This window comes from Salvelinus fontinalis, chromosome 13 (genome assembly GCF_029448725.1).
Source record: "Salvelinus fontinalis isolate EN_2023a chromosome 13, ASM2944872v1, whole genome shotgun sequence".
Classification (NCBI taxonomy): Eukaryota; Metazoa; Chordata; class Actinopteri; order Salmoniformes; family Salmonidae; genus Salvelinus; species Salvelinus fontinalis.
Genome location: NC_074677.1, coordinates 48,794,259 through 48,814,146, shown reverse-complemented (window position 1 = coordinate 48,814,146; position 19,888 = coordinate 48,794,259). Strand labels below are relative to the sequence as shown.

The window sequence follows — 19,888 nt, the reverse complement described above, 5'->3', positions numbered from 1 at the left end:
TTACATGCTCACCTGACATTCAGGCAAGGTATTCCTGCTTGGAGTGCAACGTGGCGCTGTTGACCGCGCCTTGAGAAAGGTTCCACCTGACGCTGCATTCTAGGAGCATTTGTTTTTGTCTATCCGAAGGTAGGCCGGGCTGTGAGAAGACTACTCTAAAGGTATTGTTTGTTTAGAGTAATAGTTCTGGCGTGCTTATGCTAAGTGATGAAATGCTGTTGAAAAAACAATTTGGGTTGATGCATATACAGTACAGTAGTAGGAAATAGCCCAAAAAATAAACACCTCTCTCTTTTTCAGTCTGTTGCACATTATGTGCACACACACGCACATACGCACGCACGCACACACACACACGCACGCACACACACACACACACACATATTCAGATGTATTTCATTTGAAAATAAGTAGTTTAAATGTTTATATTTGAATACACTGACTCATATACACTCCCATGCATTTAACCCAGGTATTTGAAAATAGTATTTGAAATAAGTATTCGAAAATACTCTCAAATACAATTGGGTAGACGTTTTATTTTTTACAAATAACCATTCAAATACTACAATAAAAGTACTTGTTTTGGACTCAAATACACAGAAAAAAGTATTTTAAACACCAGATACTCAAATACACATGCATTTGAACCCAGATCTGAAACACAAACACACGGAATCATCAGCACTGACAGTTAACACTCCCAATTGCGTGATACATGAGGTTGCATGTCATCTCATTTCAGCTTGTTAGTGAGCACAGACACTCTCTGCCACATTTCCACTGTATTACAGCAGCTAATTGACTGCAAATCCGACGTTGATGATGGAGTGTTTCAAAAAACTCCCCTGACACCTTACCAGTCACTGACTTCAGTGCTGATGTCTTTGATGAGCATCATTCCATTCCATTGAGGGCTCCTCTCCTGTCCTCTCTCTCCCCCATATGGACAGACCGATTGACAGATAAAAGGCTAATGCAGCTAATTTGACTGAATGTCACCCAGAACTCCATCCTCCTCATCTGCGTTGGCATACCAGCAGGAGGCACTGGATGCTTTAACTTCTCCATCAGTCATATACTTCCAGATACCTGAATTGGTCTGTTTTAAAGGAGGCTCTCTTCCCTTAAAACAGGCAACTTTAGGTATCTTGTGTGTGTGTGTTCAAGTACAAACAGCTGGCATGTGTGGTGGTGCGTTAGAAATGGCCTTACGGTGACACTGGCCTCTTGGATCTGATGAATTTGCCCTTGGAATTGAGTCAGCGGGGTTGTGAGAGGTCAATATCAGTCTCCGTCCTGCGTCTCCAATTACCACACAGCCAGCCTGGGGCTCAACCAGAGTAACATGAATGTTTATACGCATGATAATACAATGTTCCAGGGATACATTATACTAATTATCGTAGAACAAAGAAGCAGACACACACACAAACACACATTCACACAGTTGAAAAAAATCATTGTTATCAAGTCTGTCAGTTTTATTTTTATATAATTTGAAATCTAAATTTCTGAGTGTAGCGATGTTTGCTCAAAACACTAACAGTCATGGTATGGCTAAATCCCAAAACACTAACAGTAATGGTATGGCTAAATCCCAAAACACTAACAGTAATGGCATGGCTAAACCCCAAAACACTAACCGTAATGGTATGGCTAAAACCCAAAAGACTAACAGTAATGGTATGGCTAAATCCCCAAACACTAACAGTAATGGTATGGCTAAATCCCAAAACACTAACAGTAATGGCATGGCTAAATCCCAAAACACTGCACAACAACATATTGATGTTGTAGACTGTATATGTATTTTTTGCAATTCCCCACTGTGGGACACACGCTTGGTGCTGTCCTTTGTGAGTGATTTCCCCAGTTTCCCCAAGCAGCCTGTATGAGTGAAGCAGCCTGTGAATGATTTTACTCCCAGACAGCATGGCAGGGTATTCATCCAGGCAAGCCCAGGGGGAAGAGGCAGAAATAGCGGCACTGCTTCAGCTCATTCAGGCCCTGGTAAACACTTTACCCCGGCCAACAGTCAGACTGTCTCCTTCAATCCAGACCCTTTATATGACCCCTATAATGAAATGTCCTCTTCTTACCTTTCTGACCTTATGTTATCACAGTCTATTCTCCTCTTCTTCTTGACTAAGTAAGTGTTTTTATTGACTAGGTTGCCATTGTGATGAAAATGGTATCATATCTTTGAACAAATAAGAGCTGACACTGATGCCCTGATGACACGGGACAGATCTTCGTCCTGGTGCTTATTCAATAGTGTCTGTCTGTATGCTATGTCTCTGTCAATCACATTCTAACACTTAATGTCATCGTCGATACCCAGAATAAAAGGAGACGTCGTTCCTGCGTATCCATGGAAACCATCCCCTATATCACGCAAAGGATGTGTAGGAGATGTGAATTCTCTCTCTCCCTCTATTTGGGCCCTTGAAGTCTTGCCAGCTCCACTCAGACTGCAGTACAGGTCTACAGAGCAAGAGCAGAGCGAAACACTGCTTTCAAGAGCCAGAGGAGCACTGGGACTGGCAACACAAGGCCTTCTGAATAAACTCCATCACTCCTCTGGATTCATCAGGAATATTTCTGCCATACACAGTACTCACACAAGGGCACTTTATGTCATGATGGTGAGGGGCAATGTTGCCCAAGGTTTACTGGGGATTTCTGTGTGCTGTGATGGTTCATGAGTCTTTTTAATCAGGAGAGAGTAAGATGAGACATGCAGTGGTTTATCCATTTGCTTAAATGACTGAAATGAGCCAGACAAGGATTTGAATTAAGTTCTTCTCGTTCTGACAAGGAGAGCCATGTCAGCCAGTACAGATGTATAGTTTATCAGAGAGCTGTCTCCTGCCAGTAAAAAAATAAATAACTCAATGTGATGTGTTATCTAACCCAGCTGAGAGTCCTTTTTGGTTCTGGGCCTCTCGCTCGATCTTATCTGCAGGCCTGGTCAGGACTGCCCCTAGCACTATACACCTGATTCCACGAATCAAATGTTTGATGATGATTAGTGGAATCAGGTGTGTAATGCTAGGGGAAAACCTAAAATGTACACGACCGTTCAAAAGTTCGGGGTCACTTAGAAATGTTCTTGTTTTTGAAAGAAAAGCAACAAAAAAATTGTCCATTAAAATAACATGAAATTGACCAGAAATACAGTATAGACATTGTTAATGTTGTGTATGACTATTGTAGTTGGAAATGGCAGATTTTTTATGGAATTTCTACATCGGCGTACAGAAGCCTATTATCGGCTACCATCACTCCTGCATTCCAACGGCACATTGTGTTAGCTAATCCAAGTGTATCATTTTAAAAGGCTAATTTATCATTAGAAAACCCTTTTGCAATTATGTTGCACAGCTGAAAACAGTTGTGCTAATTAAAGAAGCGATAAAACTGGCCTTCTTTAGACTATTTGAGTATCTGGAGCATCAGCATTTGTGGGTTTGATTACAGGCTCAAAATGGCCAGAAACAAAGTACTTTCTTCTGAAACTCGTCAGTCTATTCTTGTTCTGTGAAATGAAGGCTATTCCATGCGAGAAATTGTCAAGAAATTGAAGATCTCGTACAATGCTGTGTACTACTCCCTTCACAGAACAGCACAAACTGGCTCTGTCACATAAGTTGACGCTGGAGAGACGAAGCAGGTACGGGGAGTCACATTTAATAAATAACGGACATAAAACGAAACAGGAACAACGTCAGCAAACAGAAAACATAGACAATCAATGCAGCAGCGGGGAACCGAGCTGAGGAACTGACAAATATAGGGGAGGAAATAAACAGGTGATAAGTGAGTCCAGGTTTGTCCAATAACGCTGATGCGCGTGATGAGGGAAGGCAGGTGAGCGTGATGGATGGCAGGAGTGCGTGATGCAAGGCAATCTGGCGCCCTCAAGTGCCAGGGGGAGGGAAGAGCGGGAGCAGACGTGACAGTCTCTAACCAGAATAGAAAGAGAAGTTGGAGGCCCCGGTGCACAACTGAGCAAGAGGAAAAGTACATTAGAGTGTCTAGTTTGAGAAACAGACGCCTCACAAATCTTCAACTGGCAGCTTCATTAAATAGTACCCACATAACACCAGTCTCAACATTAACAGTGAAGAGACGATTCCGGGATGTTGGCCTTCTAGGCAGAGCTGCAAAGAAAAACAAGGAAATTTCTAAGTTACCCCAAACCTTTGAACAGTAGTTTAGGTCCACAGGACCATGTGACCATTATTCTGATTCAACTTTGTTAAGTAATTTGCTCTTGTTAGTTGAGAGGGCTGGTTCTGTATAGTGTGCTGTTGCTTTAGCTGTCAGGTATTGGACTCAGAGGTCTTTGTGTGGCTCTTTCTGCAGTCTATTATTTCTGCAGTCTATTCTTTCTGCGGTCTTTTCTTTCTGCAGTCTATTCTTTCTGCAGTCTATTCTTTCTCCAGTATATTCTTTCTGCAGTCTATTCGTTCTGCGGTCTTTTCTTTCTGCAGTCTATTCTTTCTGCAGTCTATTCTTTCTCCAGTCTATTCTTTCTGCAGTCTTTTCTTTCTCCGGTCTTTTCTTTCTGCAGTCTATTCTTTCTGCAGTCTATTCTTTCTGCAGTCTTTTCTTTCTCCGGTCTTTTCTTTCTGCAGTCTATTATTTCTCCAGTCTTTTCTTTCTGCAGTCTTTTCTTTCTGCAGTCTTTTTTTTCTGCAGTCTTTTCTTTCTGCAGTCTATTCTTTCTCCAGTCTTTTCTTTCTCCAGTCTTTTCTTTCTTCCGTCTTTTCTTTCTCCAGTATTTTCTTTCTGCAGTCTATTATTTCTCCAGTCTATTCTTTCTGCAGTCTACTCTTTCTACAGTCTTTTCTTTCTGCAGTCTTTTCTTTCTGCAGTCTTTTCTTTCTGCAGTCTATTCTTTCTCCAGTCTTTTCTTTCTGCAGTCTTTTCTTTCTGCAGTCTATTCTTTCTCCGGTCTTTTCTTTCTCCAGTCTTTTCTTTCTGCAGTCTATTATTTCTGCAGTTTATTCTTTCTCCAGTCTATTCTTTCTGCAGTCTTTTCTTTCTGCAGTCTTTTCTTTCTGCAGTCTATTCTTTCTGCTGTCTTTTCTTTCTCCAGTCTTTTCTTTCTGCACTTTTCTTTCTACAGTCTATTCTTTCTCCAGTCTATTCTTTCTCCAGTATATTCTTTCTGCAGTCTTTTCTTTCTGCAGTCTATTATTTCTGCAGTCTATTCTTTCTGCAGTCTATTCTTTCTGCAGTCTATTCTTTCTCCAGTCTATTCTTTCTCCAGTCTATTCTTTCTCCAGTCTATTCTTTCTCCAGTCTATTATTTCTGCAGTCTATTCTTTCTGCAGTCTTTTTTTTCTGCAGTCTTTTCTTTCTGCAGTCTATTCTTTCTCCAGTCTTTTCTTTCTCCAGTCTTTTCTTTCTTCCGTCTTTTCTTTCTCCAGTATTTTCTTTCTGCAGTCTATTATTTCTCCAGTCTATTCTTTCTGCTGTCTTTCCTTTCTCCAGTCTTTTCTTTCTGCACTTTTCTTTCTACAGTCTATTCTTTCTCCAGTCTATTCTTTCTCCAGTATATTCTTTCTGCAGTCTTTTCTTTCTGCAGTCTATTATTTCTGCAGTCTATTATTTCTGCAGTCTATTCTTTCTGCAGTCTATTCTTTCTCCAGTCTATTCTTTCTCCAGTCTATTCTTTCTCCAGTCTATTCTTTCTCCAGTCTATTATTTCTGCAGTCTATTCTTTCTGCAGTCTTTTTTTTCTGCAGTCTTTTCTTTCTGCAGTCTATTCTTTCTCCAGTCTTTTCTTTCTCCAGTCTTTTCTTTCTTCCGTCTTTTCTTTCTCCAGTATTTTCTTTCTGCAGTCTATTATTTCTCCAGTCTATTCTTTCTGCAGTCTATTATTTCTGCAGTCTACTCTTTCTACAGTCTTTTCTTTCTGCAGTCTATTCTTTCTGCAGTCTATTATTTCTCCAGTCTATTCTTTCTGCAGTCTATTATTTCTGCAGTCTACTCTTTCTACAGTCTTTTCTTTCTGCAGTCTATTCTTTCTCCAGTCTTTTCTTTCTGCAGTCTTTTCTTTCTGCAGTCTATTCTTTCTCCGGTCTTTTCTTTCTCCAGTCTTTTCTTTCTGCAGTCTATTATTTCTGCAGTCTATTCTTTCTCCAGTCTATTCTTTCTGCAGTCTTTTCTTTCTGCAGTCTTTTCTTTCTGCAGTCTATTATTTCTGCAGTCTTTTCTTTCTCCAGTCTTTTCTTTCTGCAGTCTTTTCTTTCTGCAGTCTATTCTTTCTCCAGTCTTTTCTTTCTGCAGTCTATTATTTCTGCAGTCTATTCTTTCTCCAGTCTATTCTTTCTGCAGTCTTTTCTTTCTCCAGTCTATTCTTTCTGCAGTATTTTCTTTCTGCAGTCTATTATTTCTGCAGTCTATTCTTTCTCCAGTCTATTCTTTCTGCAGTCTTTTCTTTCTGCAGTCTTTTCTTTCTGCAGTCTATTATTTCTGCAGTCTTTTCTTTCTCCAGTCTTTTCTTTCTGCAGTCTTTTCTTTCTGCAGTCTTTTCTTTCTCCAGTCTTTTCTTTCTGCAGTCTTTTCTTTCTGCAGTCTATTCTTTCTCCAGTCTTTTCTTTCTCCAGTCTATTATTTCTGCAGTCTATTCTTTCTGCAGTCTTTTCTTTTTGCACTTTTCTTTCTCCAGTCTATTATTTCTGCAGTCTATTCTTTCTCCAGTCTTTTCTTTCTGCAGTCTTTTCTTTCTCCAGTCTTTTCTTTCTCCAGTCTTTTCTTTCTGCAGTCTATTCTTTCTGCAGTCTATTATTTCTCCAGTCTTTTCTTTCTCCAGCCTTTTCTTTCTGCAGTCTATTATTTCTGCAGTCTATTATTTCTGCAGTCTTTTCTTTCTCCAGTATTTTCTTTCTGCAGTCTATTATTTCTCCAGTCTATTATTTCTGCAGTCTATTATTTCTGCAGTCTTTTCTTTCTCCAGTATTTTCTTTCTGCAGTCTATTATTTCTCCAGTCTATTATTTCTGCAGTCTATTATTTCTGCAGTCTTTTCTTTCTCCAGTCTTTTCTTTCTGCAGTCTATTATTTCTCCAGTCTTTTCTTTCTGCAGTCTATTCTTTCTCCAGTCTTTTCTTTCTGCAGTCTATTATTTCTGCAGTCTATTCTTTCTCCAGTCTTTTCTTTCTGCAGTCTTTTCTTTCTGCAGTCTATTCTTTCTGCAGTCTATTCTTTCTCCAGTCTATTCTTTCTCCAGTCTTTTCTTTCTCCAGTCTTTTCTTTCTCCAGTCTTTTCTTTCTGCAGTCTATTCTTTCTGCAGTCTATTATTTCTGCAGTCTATTATTTCTGCTGTCTTTTCTTTCTGCAGTCTTTTCTTTCTGCTGTCTTTTCTTTCTGCAGTCTATTCTTTCTCCAGTCTATTCTTTCTGCAGTCTTTTGTAGCCGTTAGGTTGCTACAGTACTTTGGATCTTCTTTTGTCAATTGAAACTATTTTGGCCTTCACTTCACCTGGATATTTTTGTTAAAACGTCTTGTTTTGAGTTGATCCCACTCACCAAGAAAAGGCATTTACTTGTTTTGAGTTGATTTAGCTTAACCAGAAAAATGCATCAAGAGAATTTGAATTGATTTATACAATGGGTGGGTGTATAAACCTTACTGTCTGTCTCTCCGACATTTGCAACATTGTTTCAATATTCAAATTCGATCTCCAGCTGTCCTATAGTACTGATGTGGTTGTGTTAGCTGTGTTGTTGACTAGCTCCTCTGAAAAACAGTGTCCTGAGGAGAGAGCACATTTTCTATACCAGGTGAAATCGCTCCTCATTAGCTCATTGTTATGGATGTATCCAAATAAATGTTACTAGAAAACAGCTTAAACAAATGCATATGCAGCTACTGTTGTTATTATAGCTTCACTGTTTGACGTGGCTGTAAGTAGTTGGCTAGCTAGCAAGCAAGGGATAAGAATGTTGCCAGCCAGTATGTCAATGGAACATTTAGAAAGAACGACTGGGTCGTGTCCATAGATACAGAACAAAAAGACTGAACGACTGGGTGGCGTCTTTGGACAACCGAACCGATAGAACGACCAGCCGGCTTGGGTAACAACCTTAGATCTGTGTCGGGACTATATCTTGGATGAAATAGTATGAATAAATTAATCAAAATAACATTTTTAATGAAAATATGTCAACCATTATTTGAATATGTTGGTAAGCCGTTGTATAAAAGTGATAATGCCTTCGAAGCCAGTGTTTGGAGAATAAAAACACCCATACCAATGTATCCTCCGAACAAGATATTCTTACATTTATTTAAAAAAATTATAAGCCATGATATAATCCAATCTAATATGGCTGCTGGATCCCTAATTCTTAGTTTAAATTAAGGCCAAGGACAACTTTTCCCGATATTTAAGAAATAACATTTTATTTGTGATTTATAAACAAAACACGTTACCATATCCATCAAATAATAAAAAAAGAAAAATCACTATATCACTGTTACACTGATGAGCAGGTGTACAAAAAAGCTATTAACAGATCTGCACTTTCGCAGTCGACTGATTCGTGCCATTCGGGCACCAGATGTCTGAGGAAACATTCACTACACACAAGCAGAGAGTACGTAACGTTTTTCAGATTTTTTTGACCATTTTCTTTCTTAGAGTTTGTTTTCCTTCAATTTGAATGTTTTTTTTTTTAAAGGCGGTTCGGGATAGATATCGAAGGTGAAGAAATGATTCGGTACAGTGGTTGTTTGATGATCATTTCATAGCTTAAAGGATTGATTTCGTAATCTTCAGAAATCCTAAGGGCATAAACAAAAAATTGCATTTTACAGCATAACACTACAGCATTACGTATATTTAGAAGGTATTTTTATTTCATTTCAACAGGATACAAAAGTGATTCCTGTATGATTTGTCTATGAATATATATTATGTGTGTATGTACTGTTTGTGTGTTCATGTGTGTGTATTTGCGAGTGAGTATGTATATTTCACCAGAGGCAATATTAATGTCTCTGAGTTTGAGATAAATGGTTGAAGAAAAAGAAAAGACGTATCTATCAATATAGATCTATATATAGAATCTGTTTCCTCTGCTTATAACATGCAAAAAGCCCCTTAGTGATCTGACAGCAATGATTCACACCTGAAGGGGGAGCATGTGTATAATATGGGGGGATTCAGTCCAATAGCAGCGCTAGCATCACCCCTCTGTCCTTCTGATTGGTCAGATAGCAGCCAGGAAGAGGAAACAGAGAGCTGAGTAGGAGATGTTGTGCAATTAGCCCCTGCACATCTTGAGTTCATCTTGGGGATGCTCGCTTCTAGTGAAGATCCCCCCCAGTGCTGCTGATGCTTCATTTTCATTAGAATATGAGTAAAGAGTTTAACACAGCAACTAAGCTCTCTGGGGTATGTCTGTGGACTGGACTGCCCATCACAACAATTCCACTTCTCTATCCTTCCCTCTACCTTCTTCCATCCCTCTTTTTCTCTCCATCTGGACAGAAGGAAGCCAGTCCATGAAGTACCCTGTATCCCCCACTACCCTGTGTGTAACTAGTGGAATGGAAGGCAACTTGTCCCCAAAATGAACTAGAATTCTGTAGGAGTGATAGGAACCTTTGTTATTTCAGTACCAAGGCTTGGTTAAAGCTAACAAAAACGTAGTGTGTGTGTGTGTGTGTGTGTGTGTGTGTGTGTGTGTGTGTGTGTGTGTGTGTGTGTGTGTGTGTGTGTGTCTTATACAGTATAACACTGTTGCTGTGTTTAAGGAGGAACACGTCATCTGAAGTTAAGAGGGCTCCTGGACATGGTGATCAGAGGAAGGAGGAGTAACGATAGAGGGGTTAACAGAGGAGACGTGCGAGCAAATCCTACAAGCACCAATGCCGGCAAGGTAAGGGGGCGGGGCTTGAAGAATTATTGAACATTGACTATTGAACATTCAATGACTGAAGCTGGGGGATCAGACTTGAACAGAAATGAAGCAACAAGCAACGTTCCTGCCATTTAAACTCAGCAAAAAAAGAAACTGCCCTTTTTCAGGACCCTGTCTTTCATAGATAATTCATAAAATTCCAAACAACTTCACAGATCTTCATTGTAAAGGGTTGAAACACTGTTTCCCATGCTTGTTCAATGAACCATAAACAATTAATGAACACGTACCTGTGGAACGGTCATTAAGACACTAACAGCTTACAGACGGTAGGCAATTAAGGTCACAGTTATGAAAACTTAGGACACTAAAGAGGCCTTTCTACTGACTCTGAAATACACCAAAAGAAAGATGCCCAGGATCCCTGCTCATCTGTGTGAACGTGCCTTAGGCATGCTGCAAGGAGGCATGAGGACTGCAGATGTGGTCAGGGCAATAAATTGCAATGTCCGTACTGTGAGACGCCTAAGACAGTGCTACAGGGAGACAGGACGGACAGCTGATCGTCTTCGCAGTGGCAGACCATGAGTAACAACACCTGCACAGGATTGGGACATCCGAACATCACACCTGCGGGACAGGTATAGGATGGCAACAACAACTGTCCGAGTTACATCAGGAACGCACAATCCCTCCATCAGTGCTCAGACTGTCCGCAATAGGCTGAGAGAGGCTGGACTGAGGGCTTGTAGGCCTGTTGTAAGGCAGGTCCTCACCAGACATCACCGGCAACAACGTCGCCTATGGGCACAAACCCAACGTCGCTGATCCAGACAGGACTGGCAAAAAGTGTTCTTCGCTGATGAATTGCGGTTTTGTCTCACCAGGGGTGATGGTCGGATTTGCGTTTATCGTCGAAGGAATGAGCGTTACACCGAGGCTTGTACTCTGGAACGGGATCGATTTGGAGGTGGAGGGTTCGTCATGGTCTGGGGTGGTGTGTCACAGCATCATCAGACTGAGCTTGTTGTCATTGCAGGCAATCTCAACGCTGTGCGTTACAGGGAAGACATCCTCCTCCCTCATGTGGTACCCTTCCTGCAAGCTCATCCTGACATGACCCTCCAGCATGACAATGCCACCAGCCATACTGCTTATTCTGTGCGTGATTTCCTGCAAGACAGGAATGTCAGTGTTCTGCCATGGCTAGCAAAGAGCCCAGATCTCAATCCCATTGAGCACGTCTGGGACCTGTTGGATCGGAGGGTGAGGGCTAGGGCCATTCCCCCCAGAAATGTCTGGGAACTTGCAGGTGCCTTGGTGGAAGAATGGGGTAACATCTCACAGCAAGAACTGGCAAATCTGGTGCAGTCCATGAGGAGGAGATGCACTGGAGTACTTAATGCAGCTGCTGGCCACACCAGATATTGACTGTTACTTTTGATTCTGACCCCCCCTTCGTTCAGGGACACATTATTCCATTTCTGTTAGTCACATGTCTGTGGAACTTGTTCAGTTTATGTCTCAGTGGTTGAATCTTATGTTCATACAAATATTTACACATGTTAAGTTTGCTGAAAATAAACGCAGTTGACAGTGAGAGGACGTTTCTTTTTTTGCTGAGTTTTTTACATATCCATAGCAAAGAGGCCACTGCTATGCCTCAGCCTTTTGGCTGGGTTAGAGATCTATAGTATCCAGAGAGGTGTGTGCATGGCAGCCCTGACTGTCTAGTGTGAGCGTATGTGTGGTAGTTATTGTGGTTGCGTGTTGCACACTGTGGGTTCAAGGCCCCACTGACCTATTGTCTGTTCTAGGTGAGGAGATGGGGGCCAGGTATTTCGCCCCTGCCCTGTGCTGCCAACAGAGCCAATAGTGCCAGGCATGAAACACCATGGCTTCAGCACGCACTGAAAATAACCTGGGCAGTCTAATCCAGCCTTCAATCTCGGCCAGCACTAATCTCAACCCATTCTAATCTCACACAGCTCACCGTACACTACATACACAGATGTCAGGTGTCTTGTTTGGGTCACTTCCTCTTTTCTATATTTTGTATAAAATAACTATTGTGTATTCCTTTTTTTTCCCAAGGCCTCCATGTTATTGGAGAAGAGAGCCTGTGTTTCACTCTTTGTCCGATTGAGCTCCTCCTCTCCCCCGCCACTCAGGAGATCAGAGGAGACAGGGGGTAGAGTAAAGACAGAGATGCCAACATGGGGCCAGAAGGGCCAGGGAAGAGCATCCCAATTCAGGCCAGTTTGGGGAGGTGGCTGGCAGGACTGTAACACTAGTAATAGCAATGGCATTAAAATGGTGTGTGAGGTTTCTCTCGCATATGGCATTTTATACATGAAAGAGTGGGGCAGGGAAAGTTGAGTAAATAATCGTCATTGTAGAAAGGTTCTTCTAATCAAATTAATTTTTGTTTGATTAGAAACAGTATTTTCTTTCAGCAAATGTCTGGCTAATGACAGCCTATTAAATCCCGTATGAAGCCTGTTTAATAGCCAGAGGTATGGAAGCCCCGGAGGGCCAACCTGGCAGAGGCTACAATTGGCTGTTTAATAGAGATAGGCCTCTGCTAATGGGGACATGGCTGGGCAGACTTAACTATGCAAACACACCACAGGGAGGCTCTCCTGCTTCTAAAATATACACTTGGATATTTGTCTTGCATCTGTTATTTGGACTTTAGTTGGTAGCTCTGTTTTAATATCTCCCCTTTCTCCTCTACTCGTCCACATCCTCCTTCCCCTTGTCTTTCTTGTCTTTCTTGTCCTTCTTCTTCTTTTTCTTCTTCTTGGGATCCTCCTTCTTGCCGAAGGTGATGAAGTCGCTCTTGTCATCCTCTCCTCCCTGGCCCTGGCGGATAGAGATGATGGCGGGGGAGCCGGGGATGATGAAGGCTTCGGGGGGGATCTCTCCAGGCCTCAGAACCTGAGGGGGGCCGTAGCCTGGGCCAGGCCCGTAACGGAAGTGCCAGCTGTTACTGTCGATGCCAGCTCCAACCGGAGGGGACAGCTCGCCCCCCTCACCATCTACAAGAGAGGAAGAGAAGAGACAGAGATAGAAGAAGGGAGAGAGAAACACAAAGGGATGAGCTATGTCATCTTTATCATATTCGTCAACATTATTTTCATCCTCACAGTGAGATTCTGAAAACACCAGCAAATTCCACCACACATCAATTGAGCCTTATCCAATTTCCTATTTCTGGCTGAGGTAAAGTATTACCACATCTGTAATACAGCACAGATAAGCAAAACGTCTAATTTAGAGCCAGAGGCACACTGATAAACTGACGAGGGGGAAACGGATTGCAGGGAGTAGAACTTTATCAGCCAGTGGTGTTGCTGAGAACACACGGGTAGACTAGAAAGACCTTTAAGGGCAGAGAGGGATGTTTAACTCTGTGATGTGATGGGAATTAGCATGTAAGGATGACAGGAAGTGTGAAAACCCAGCACTAACCTAATCCTACTCTCACAAGGACTCGACACAGTAGTGGAGAGAGGGAGAAATCTCATACAATATTCAAGCATGAATGTGACAGAGAGAGAGAGGGAGAGAGAGAGAGGGAAGCAGGGCGAGAGGATGAGACAATGAAAGACCAAAAGAGCCTGGAGAGGGTGAACTGCAGTACTAAGAGAACGTGAGACACAATTCTCCTATCATATAGGATACAGTATAATGGAAGATATGAACGAGATGTAAGTACAATCAGCAGGCAAGAGACAGAAAGGCATGCGAAGGGAGGGAGCGCTTGAGGTGAAGAACGATGCAGAAAAATAAAACAAAAGGGGAAAAGGACAAACAGAGAGTGATGTGATGTTGTCTGTACTCAGCAGACACAGTGCTCTCAGCCCACACCAACTTCTCTGGGCTCTGACCTACTTTTTTCCCGTGTTTAATTTAGATCAAACTCAGGCCCTGAAAATAGATTCTGTTTGTTTTTCATTTGTAAGTATAATCGTGAAATGACTGGAGTTCCTAATTCAAGTGTGTGTGTCCGCGCGTGTGATGACTGTAGCATGCAAACAACACAGGAGGGCTCAGATATAAAGTACATCAAATGGCACCAACACACAGACCCACTCTGACTCACGCTTCAGTCCTTTACGTTCTTCAGCGTTTTGGCTTCACTAGGGCTTGATGGAGCCAATCTGACTGAAAAGAATGCAGCCATAACATTTACTTCATAGTAGAAACTGAATGAAACATCTGTGTCTGGTCAGTGTGGGGAAGCTGATCAGTTCAGGACACAGTTATTACAATACAACACTATTACTGCCCCTGAAGTACATTGTTTTCCTCAAGCCCTGTGATTATGTTAGTGGAGGGTAGCCTGTATTGCTCCTAGACTTGATCAACGTCATTTTGAGTGTGTTGATTCTTTTCTCAGAGCAGGCCAGTTGAGATCGCACCTGGAGGGGTACAAGCGTGGGTACATAGAATGATCTGTGTTCATCTAATGCGCACCTACTGAAAGAGACCAACAAACAGATCTACACCTATTCTCTCTCTCTCTCTCTCTCTCTCTCTCTCTCTCTCTCTCTCTCTCTCTCTCTCTCTCTCTCTCTCTTGCAAATCTACATAAGAGTGTTGTTTCAATTTGCAGAATGTTACCCTGTCGAAGATGTGGCAGAGTCTTTTGTAAGTCTATGGAGGCTGAAGGTATGGAGGCTTATTTGGAGCTCTTCCCTGATCATAGCCAATTTCCCCCCTCTGCAAAGATCATATTAGAAAGGCACACGCTGTGGTTGCTGGTAAGCAGGTTACTATAGCTCTCCGTAAGGAGGTTGCCATGGTACCCAGCTGTCTGGGGTGGTTCTAGCCTCGTTTCAGTGTCCTACATTCTAAGTCCATTATCCCTGGTCCAATCTGGGTTACTCTCAACCCATTCTTCTTCTTTCCGGCCTACAAACATGCAACCCAATTCATGGATCAGGCGTTGGATTAAGGTTTGTGAATATGAGTGCGTGCTGCATGTTGTGTGTGTATTCTTCTTCTATGCTATTATATTCTGTGTGTGTGTGTGGCGTCGCACCATTCCTCATGAAGACATCTTTCTCCATCTTGAAAGCTCACTGTACTGTATATCCTTCTTCCTTTTCTACCTCCATTTTCATTCCTCTCCATCTCCGACTACCCTCTCTTTCCTCTGTTAACACCTATCCTTCTCTACTCATCTCTCCATTTCTCTCCCCCTCCCTCTCTGTTTCTCTCTCATCGTCTAAATCCTCCATTCAGGGTATGAATGGTTGCTGTGGAAACGGCCTTCGCCCACTCCCTGCTGATGGAGGGTGGTGGTGCTGCAGCAATCTCTCAGTTAGACAGCGTTACCCAGCAACAAGTCACATGGCGTTCCCTAGCAACAACGCTGCCGCAGGGCCCTGCCAATCCTAAACCTCTCTCTTTCTCCAAACCCCCCCCATATCTCTCTTTCCTTTCCCATGCTTCTTATCGTTCTGGCTCTTTCATCCTCTCCCAAATGACTCAGAATTCCACTAGCACCCTAAACATCGCGGCCGTCTTGCCATGCCTTATTCAACACCCTCGCTATCTACCTCTGTGTCTGGTCTTCATCCAACAGTGCCCCCTCCCTCTGCAGGTAACTCAAATGAATCACAGTGAGGAAGTATACTCTCGATTCGAGGTACAATATGTATTACAATATAACACTGTTGTAATATACTGAATCTATGTATTCTTTCTTTTACACTTCAACCTACCTGATACAACATTTTGAAACAAAGCCAATCGTGCTACATGGCATCATGTGTCTAAGCCACAAGGCTGCACTCACTTCCCTTATTATGAAAACAGTCTGACCCTGCAACATCCTAGCCTGTAGCACTAAGAACCTCCTAACCCTGCATGAGATTCCTCTCTGCACTGAGCCACTCCTGATGAGCTTCCAGGACACTCTGCATGTCCTCTGCCTCCACTGAGTATTGGATTCTCTGGCAGACCATAGACTCAAGGTTTTCCATACGCTGCAAAGAAACTTCAGCCAGGTAGAACAAATCAATAGCTAGATCCCCTCTCTCCCCCTCTCAATCGCCCTACTCACTCTCACTCTCTTTCCCCCTCTAAATTCCTGTATGCACGCACACACATACACACACATACACACACACATATACACACACACACAGACACAGTTCAGTCCGTCACAGTGATGATCAACCGCCCACCCTAGAGTCCTACACCTGTGCTCTAACTCCTGTCACTGGACAGTAAATGGATGAGTGCTCAGCCTGGGCTCAGCCTGGGCTGGCTGGCAGTAGAGAGGAGGCAGGCAGCTGACAGGAACACCAAACCACCGCCCAGGCATTCTGACAAACCCTCCGAACTTAACCACAGGAGCTTACCAGTCAACTGTGATCATGTTGTTCCTCTCTGTCTCTCTTGCTTTCTACTTTTCCCTCTCCTTCTCTTTTCATTTCAGTCAGATTCCCAAAATAATCTTAAAAGGCGATTGTTTTTGCTCTCTGTCATGTGAGATACTGTAAATGGATAAATGGCTATTAAATGCCTTACTGGATGCAATTGTCAAAATTGTTCTCGCAACTGGCTATTTTCAGCTGGCGGCTCCCAACAACACTCCATCACAACCAAGTTGTGCAGTTCACTTCACCTGTCAAAGTCTGGCCAACAGCCCACATTTGGCCATCTTGAGAATGCCTCTCATTGGCTCTTTTATTTTGGCAGATTGTGTCGCTCTCTGCCATTGGCCCTCATCTAGTCTTTCAAGCATGCTGCCCCTGGAGTCTCAGCGCTAATGCTTAACATTCCTCTGGCGGGGATTCTAAAAGGTCACCTGCATGTTTCCCATCTGCCTTCCGTATTCCTACTTATCTGCTGTCATTTCACACCACTGTGTCTGCAGAGTGCCTCCAGCTGGCAGCAGAGAAACGGTGTACGTTTGACCCCCGCCCACCCAGGCCAACACATCTCACCTGTAGCGCTGGACACTGTGGGCCAGTTCTGGACCAGCATCCCCTGGGCTCCCTGCATCACTGACGACTCCTCCATATGGACCGAGCTGGAACACAAAACACACATTCACATATGCTCATTAGATACATCAATATTATCCCCTGTTGTATCAACATACTGGATCTGCACATTACCGAGCTGAAAGTAAAGTCCAGCTTTGGTCATAGCCTTTGAAAAGCAGCCAGCTGTGTGTACTGGCCCACCAGGTTGTTTAGAAAACTCAAATACAATAAGGTACAGAGCATTTGATTTGCCTAAAACCCTTGACAACTGTGTGCCGTTTAATATTGAAAGTGTATTGTCTCTTTCCATTTCCCTTTATCTTGTTGATTTAGTCCCAAAATGTTTTGCATGTGAGCAATCAAGTTTTCAAGATAGGTTTCTTTCAACATACAAAAATCTGGCCCCTATCTTGAAAACTTGATTGCTGACATGCAAACATTTTGGGACTATATCAACAATGGACTAATGAAAGAAATACCAAAATATAGTTTTTGGGTGGAGTTTTCCTTTTAATGCAAAAATGTAAGTCATATGCTTCAAGTGATGCATACTCAGAGAATGGTGGTCAAAATAAATTGTGACCTGAACTCCAATTATGACATCACCCTGTAAAATATTTGAATACAAGCCTAACTGGCAGCCCTTTGTGATGTCATTAATCTGAATATTCAGTCCTGAATTATGACATCTGACGGGAAAACTATGACAAAGGACTAAGTTGTTAGCCCATTGTGATGTCACCAATCAGAATGTTCAGATCTGAGTTGTGACATCAGGAGGGAAACTGACAAAAGACTGAGTTGGTAGCATATTCATAGGTTGCACTTCAGTCACTCGGTCGTGTCATGCCATTGTTAGGAACGTTCTCAAGCCTCCCTCTATCGACTGTGCCATAGTGGTGACCTAAAGTGGTGATAAGCCCAGTCATTCTGGACGGAGGCTAAATACTGTTTTGTCTAAATTACACTATAGTGCCTGGGAATACAATGACATTGCTAAAGTAGTCAAATAATTAGTAGGAAATAACTTTGCCAGCATTTTCATGTTGTCAAATTTACTTTAGACAGATGGTGATGTTGTCATTAGCTAGCAAAGTTCGGCAAAAATAACTAGCAATGATAACGTTAGCTAGCTAAAATCCGTTGGCCTCTCATCAATCTTAGTTAGCTAGCTAACGTTATACTGCATCTAAAGTCAATCTGGTGACATCAAAACTTTGACTCAAGGTTTTCCTACTAATTATTTGCCTCCTTTTGAATGTCATTGTATTTCCAAGCCATTGTAATGCACTTTGGACTAAATCTTCATCAGCGCTTATTGTTGATGAACGTTCAAAACAATATTGTGATGAAACATGCAACCCATGAACAGGTTGTTATCAATAAAACATCACAAAACGGTTCATAGTGTTCAATTTGTCTGCTCGAGGACAATGAGACCCTCAGCTCTGCTAAAACCATTTACAACTATCTGCTGTTTGCAAGGGATTGTTAAATAAATGTTACAACTATTTGGCTGTAATATCATCACCTCTTGAAGAGCCTAGTCAGAACTACACATTTCAGATTATTCCATGCAAAACATGCTTTTCATGATCAGTAAACATCAATTGATCATGTATTTACAGATACGTGAGCGTAACCTATGTATTTGGCATGTATCTAAGCAAACAACGTGTCATTTAGCTTGCTTCATCAGAGATTAGGCTTTTGGAAAGAGCTTGAAATCGGCAAGTCCTCTTCCTGGTAAAGTCAGTCGTACTACTGTCATCACCACTATAGATGGCAAGCAAATAAAGCCATCTAGTTTATCCCCTGAAAGTTAGCCAACTTGTCCATCATTCAATATAGCCATCTAGTTTATCCCCTGAAAGTGAGCATTTTAACTAGCCATATTGATGTAATCTGTAACTAGCTACGCTTGGCTAGCCAATTTGACATGATCCATCAACCAATTTAGCCTGTCGTATTTTTCAGAAGCAACCATGATGAAACACTCGTAAAAACAATGTTGAACAGGGGATCATGTTATTTTACTTGGCTAGGTAGGCCTACGTTGGTTAGGTCTACTTATCACTATGTTTAAGCAACTGTACAAAGTTTCTACCGGTAGCTTGCAAAGTAAACATGATCAGCTACCAGCATATCTGCAAAGTGCACGCTTCTGCTGCTTGACAAGTAGTCCACAAAGGATTGGAAATGAACCTAAACCACTCATACTTGTCAGGTACAGGTCACTTTTGTTCTATATCACTAAAATATCCACTTAATGGTGGCCAATATTGAGAGATATCGTGAGGCTACCCTCACTTATCTGAAATGACATGATCAGTTGATGTTATCTGATCATGAAACGCATGCAGTTACTTGCTGTATAACTCTGATGATAGCGCTAAATGTGCCCAGTTGTTTTGCATGGAATAATCTGAAATGTGTAGTTCTGACTAGGCACTTCAAGACGTGATGATATTACAACCAAACAGCTAACATTAATTTAAAATAACTGCACAATCAGTCACCCACTCACACACATACAGTGTATGTACACACACGCTCCATCTTCTAAAGCTCTAATTATCCCTCGAGGTTGACACCATGCTTTGAATCAGTACTTTTTAGGAAAGCCCGGCAGCATTTAATTTGGTGGATGTTCCCAGTCTGTCTACTCACAGTTTGATGTGTATCTGGGAATCTGTGTGTGTGTGTGTGTGGGCCTGTGTGTAAGGTGTGTGCTAATATCTGTGCATACTGATGTGTCTCTGGTCCGTGTAAGTTGACACTCTGGCTTGCCTTGGGTTATTATGGTCTGTTTTGTGTAACTTCACCTCTGATCAGATGAGGAAGAGGAGGGAGAGAAGGACAGGAAAGAAAGGGAGCGATGGAGACAGAGATGGAGAGTGCAGGTGTGATGAGATTGATAGACAGATGTAAGAGATGCAAATAGGGACAGGAGTGGGTGTGGTTACATAGGGGGAGGGGATTAGGGAATGAGACAG

At 42.2% G+C, this 19,888-nt stretch overlaps 1 protein-coding gene across 3 annotated transcripts in view; it reads right to left on the bottom strand.

Annotated features, from left to right (window-relative positions):
* Positions 1-8,394: 8,394 nt before the first annotated feature.
* The window catches only part of LOC129868840 (protocadherin alpha-C2-like), a 35,452-nt gene continuing 23,958 nt past the window's right edge, over positions 8,395-19,888 (bottom strand). For 2 of the 3 annotated variants that reach the window (XM_055943122.1, XM_055943121.1), the window contains exons 3-4: positions 16,851-16,936; positions 8,395-12,926 (exon numbers count right to left, since the gene is read on the bottom strand). In XM_055943122.1, coding sequence (XP_055799097.1) covers positions 12,619-12,926; positions 16,851-16,936 — 394 coding nt within the window. In that variant the 3' untranslated portion in view covers positions 8,395-12,618. Of the gene's footprint in view, positions 12,927-13,993; positions 14,056-16,850; positions 16,937-19,888 lie in introns of all 3 variants that reach the window. The other variant, XM_055943123.1, reaches the window with a different exon arrangement.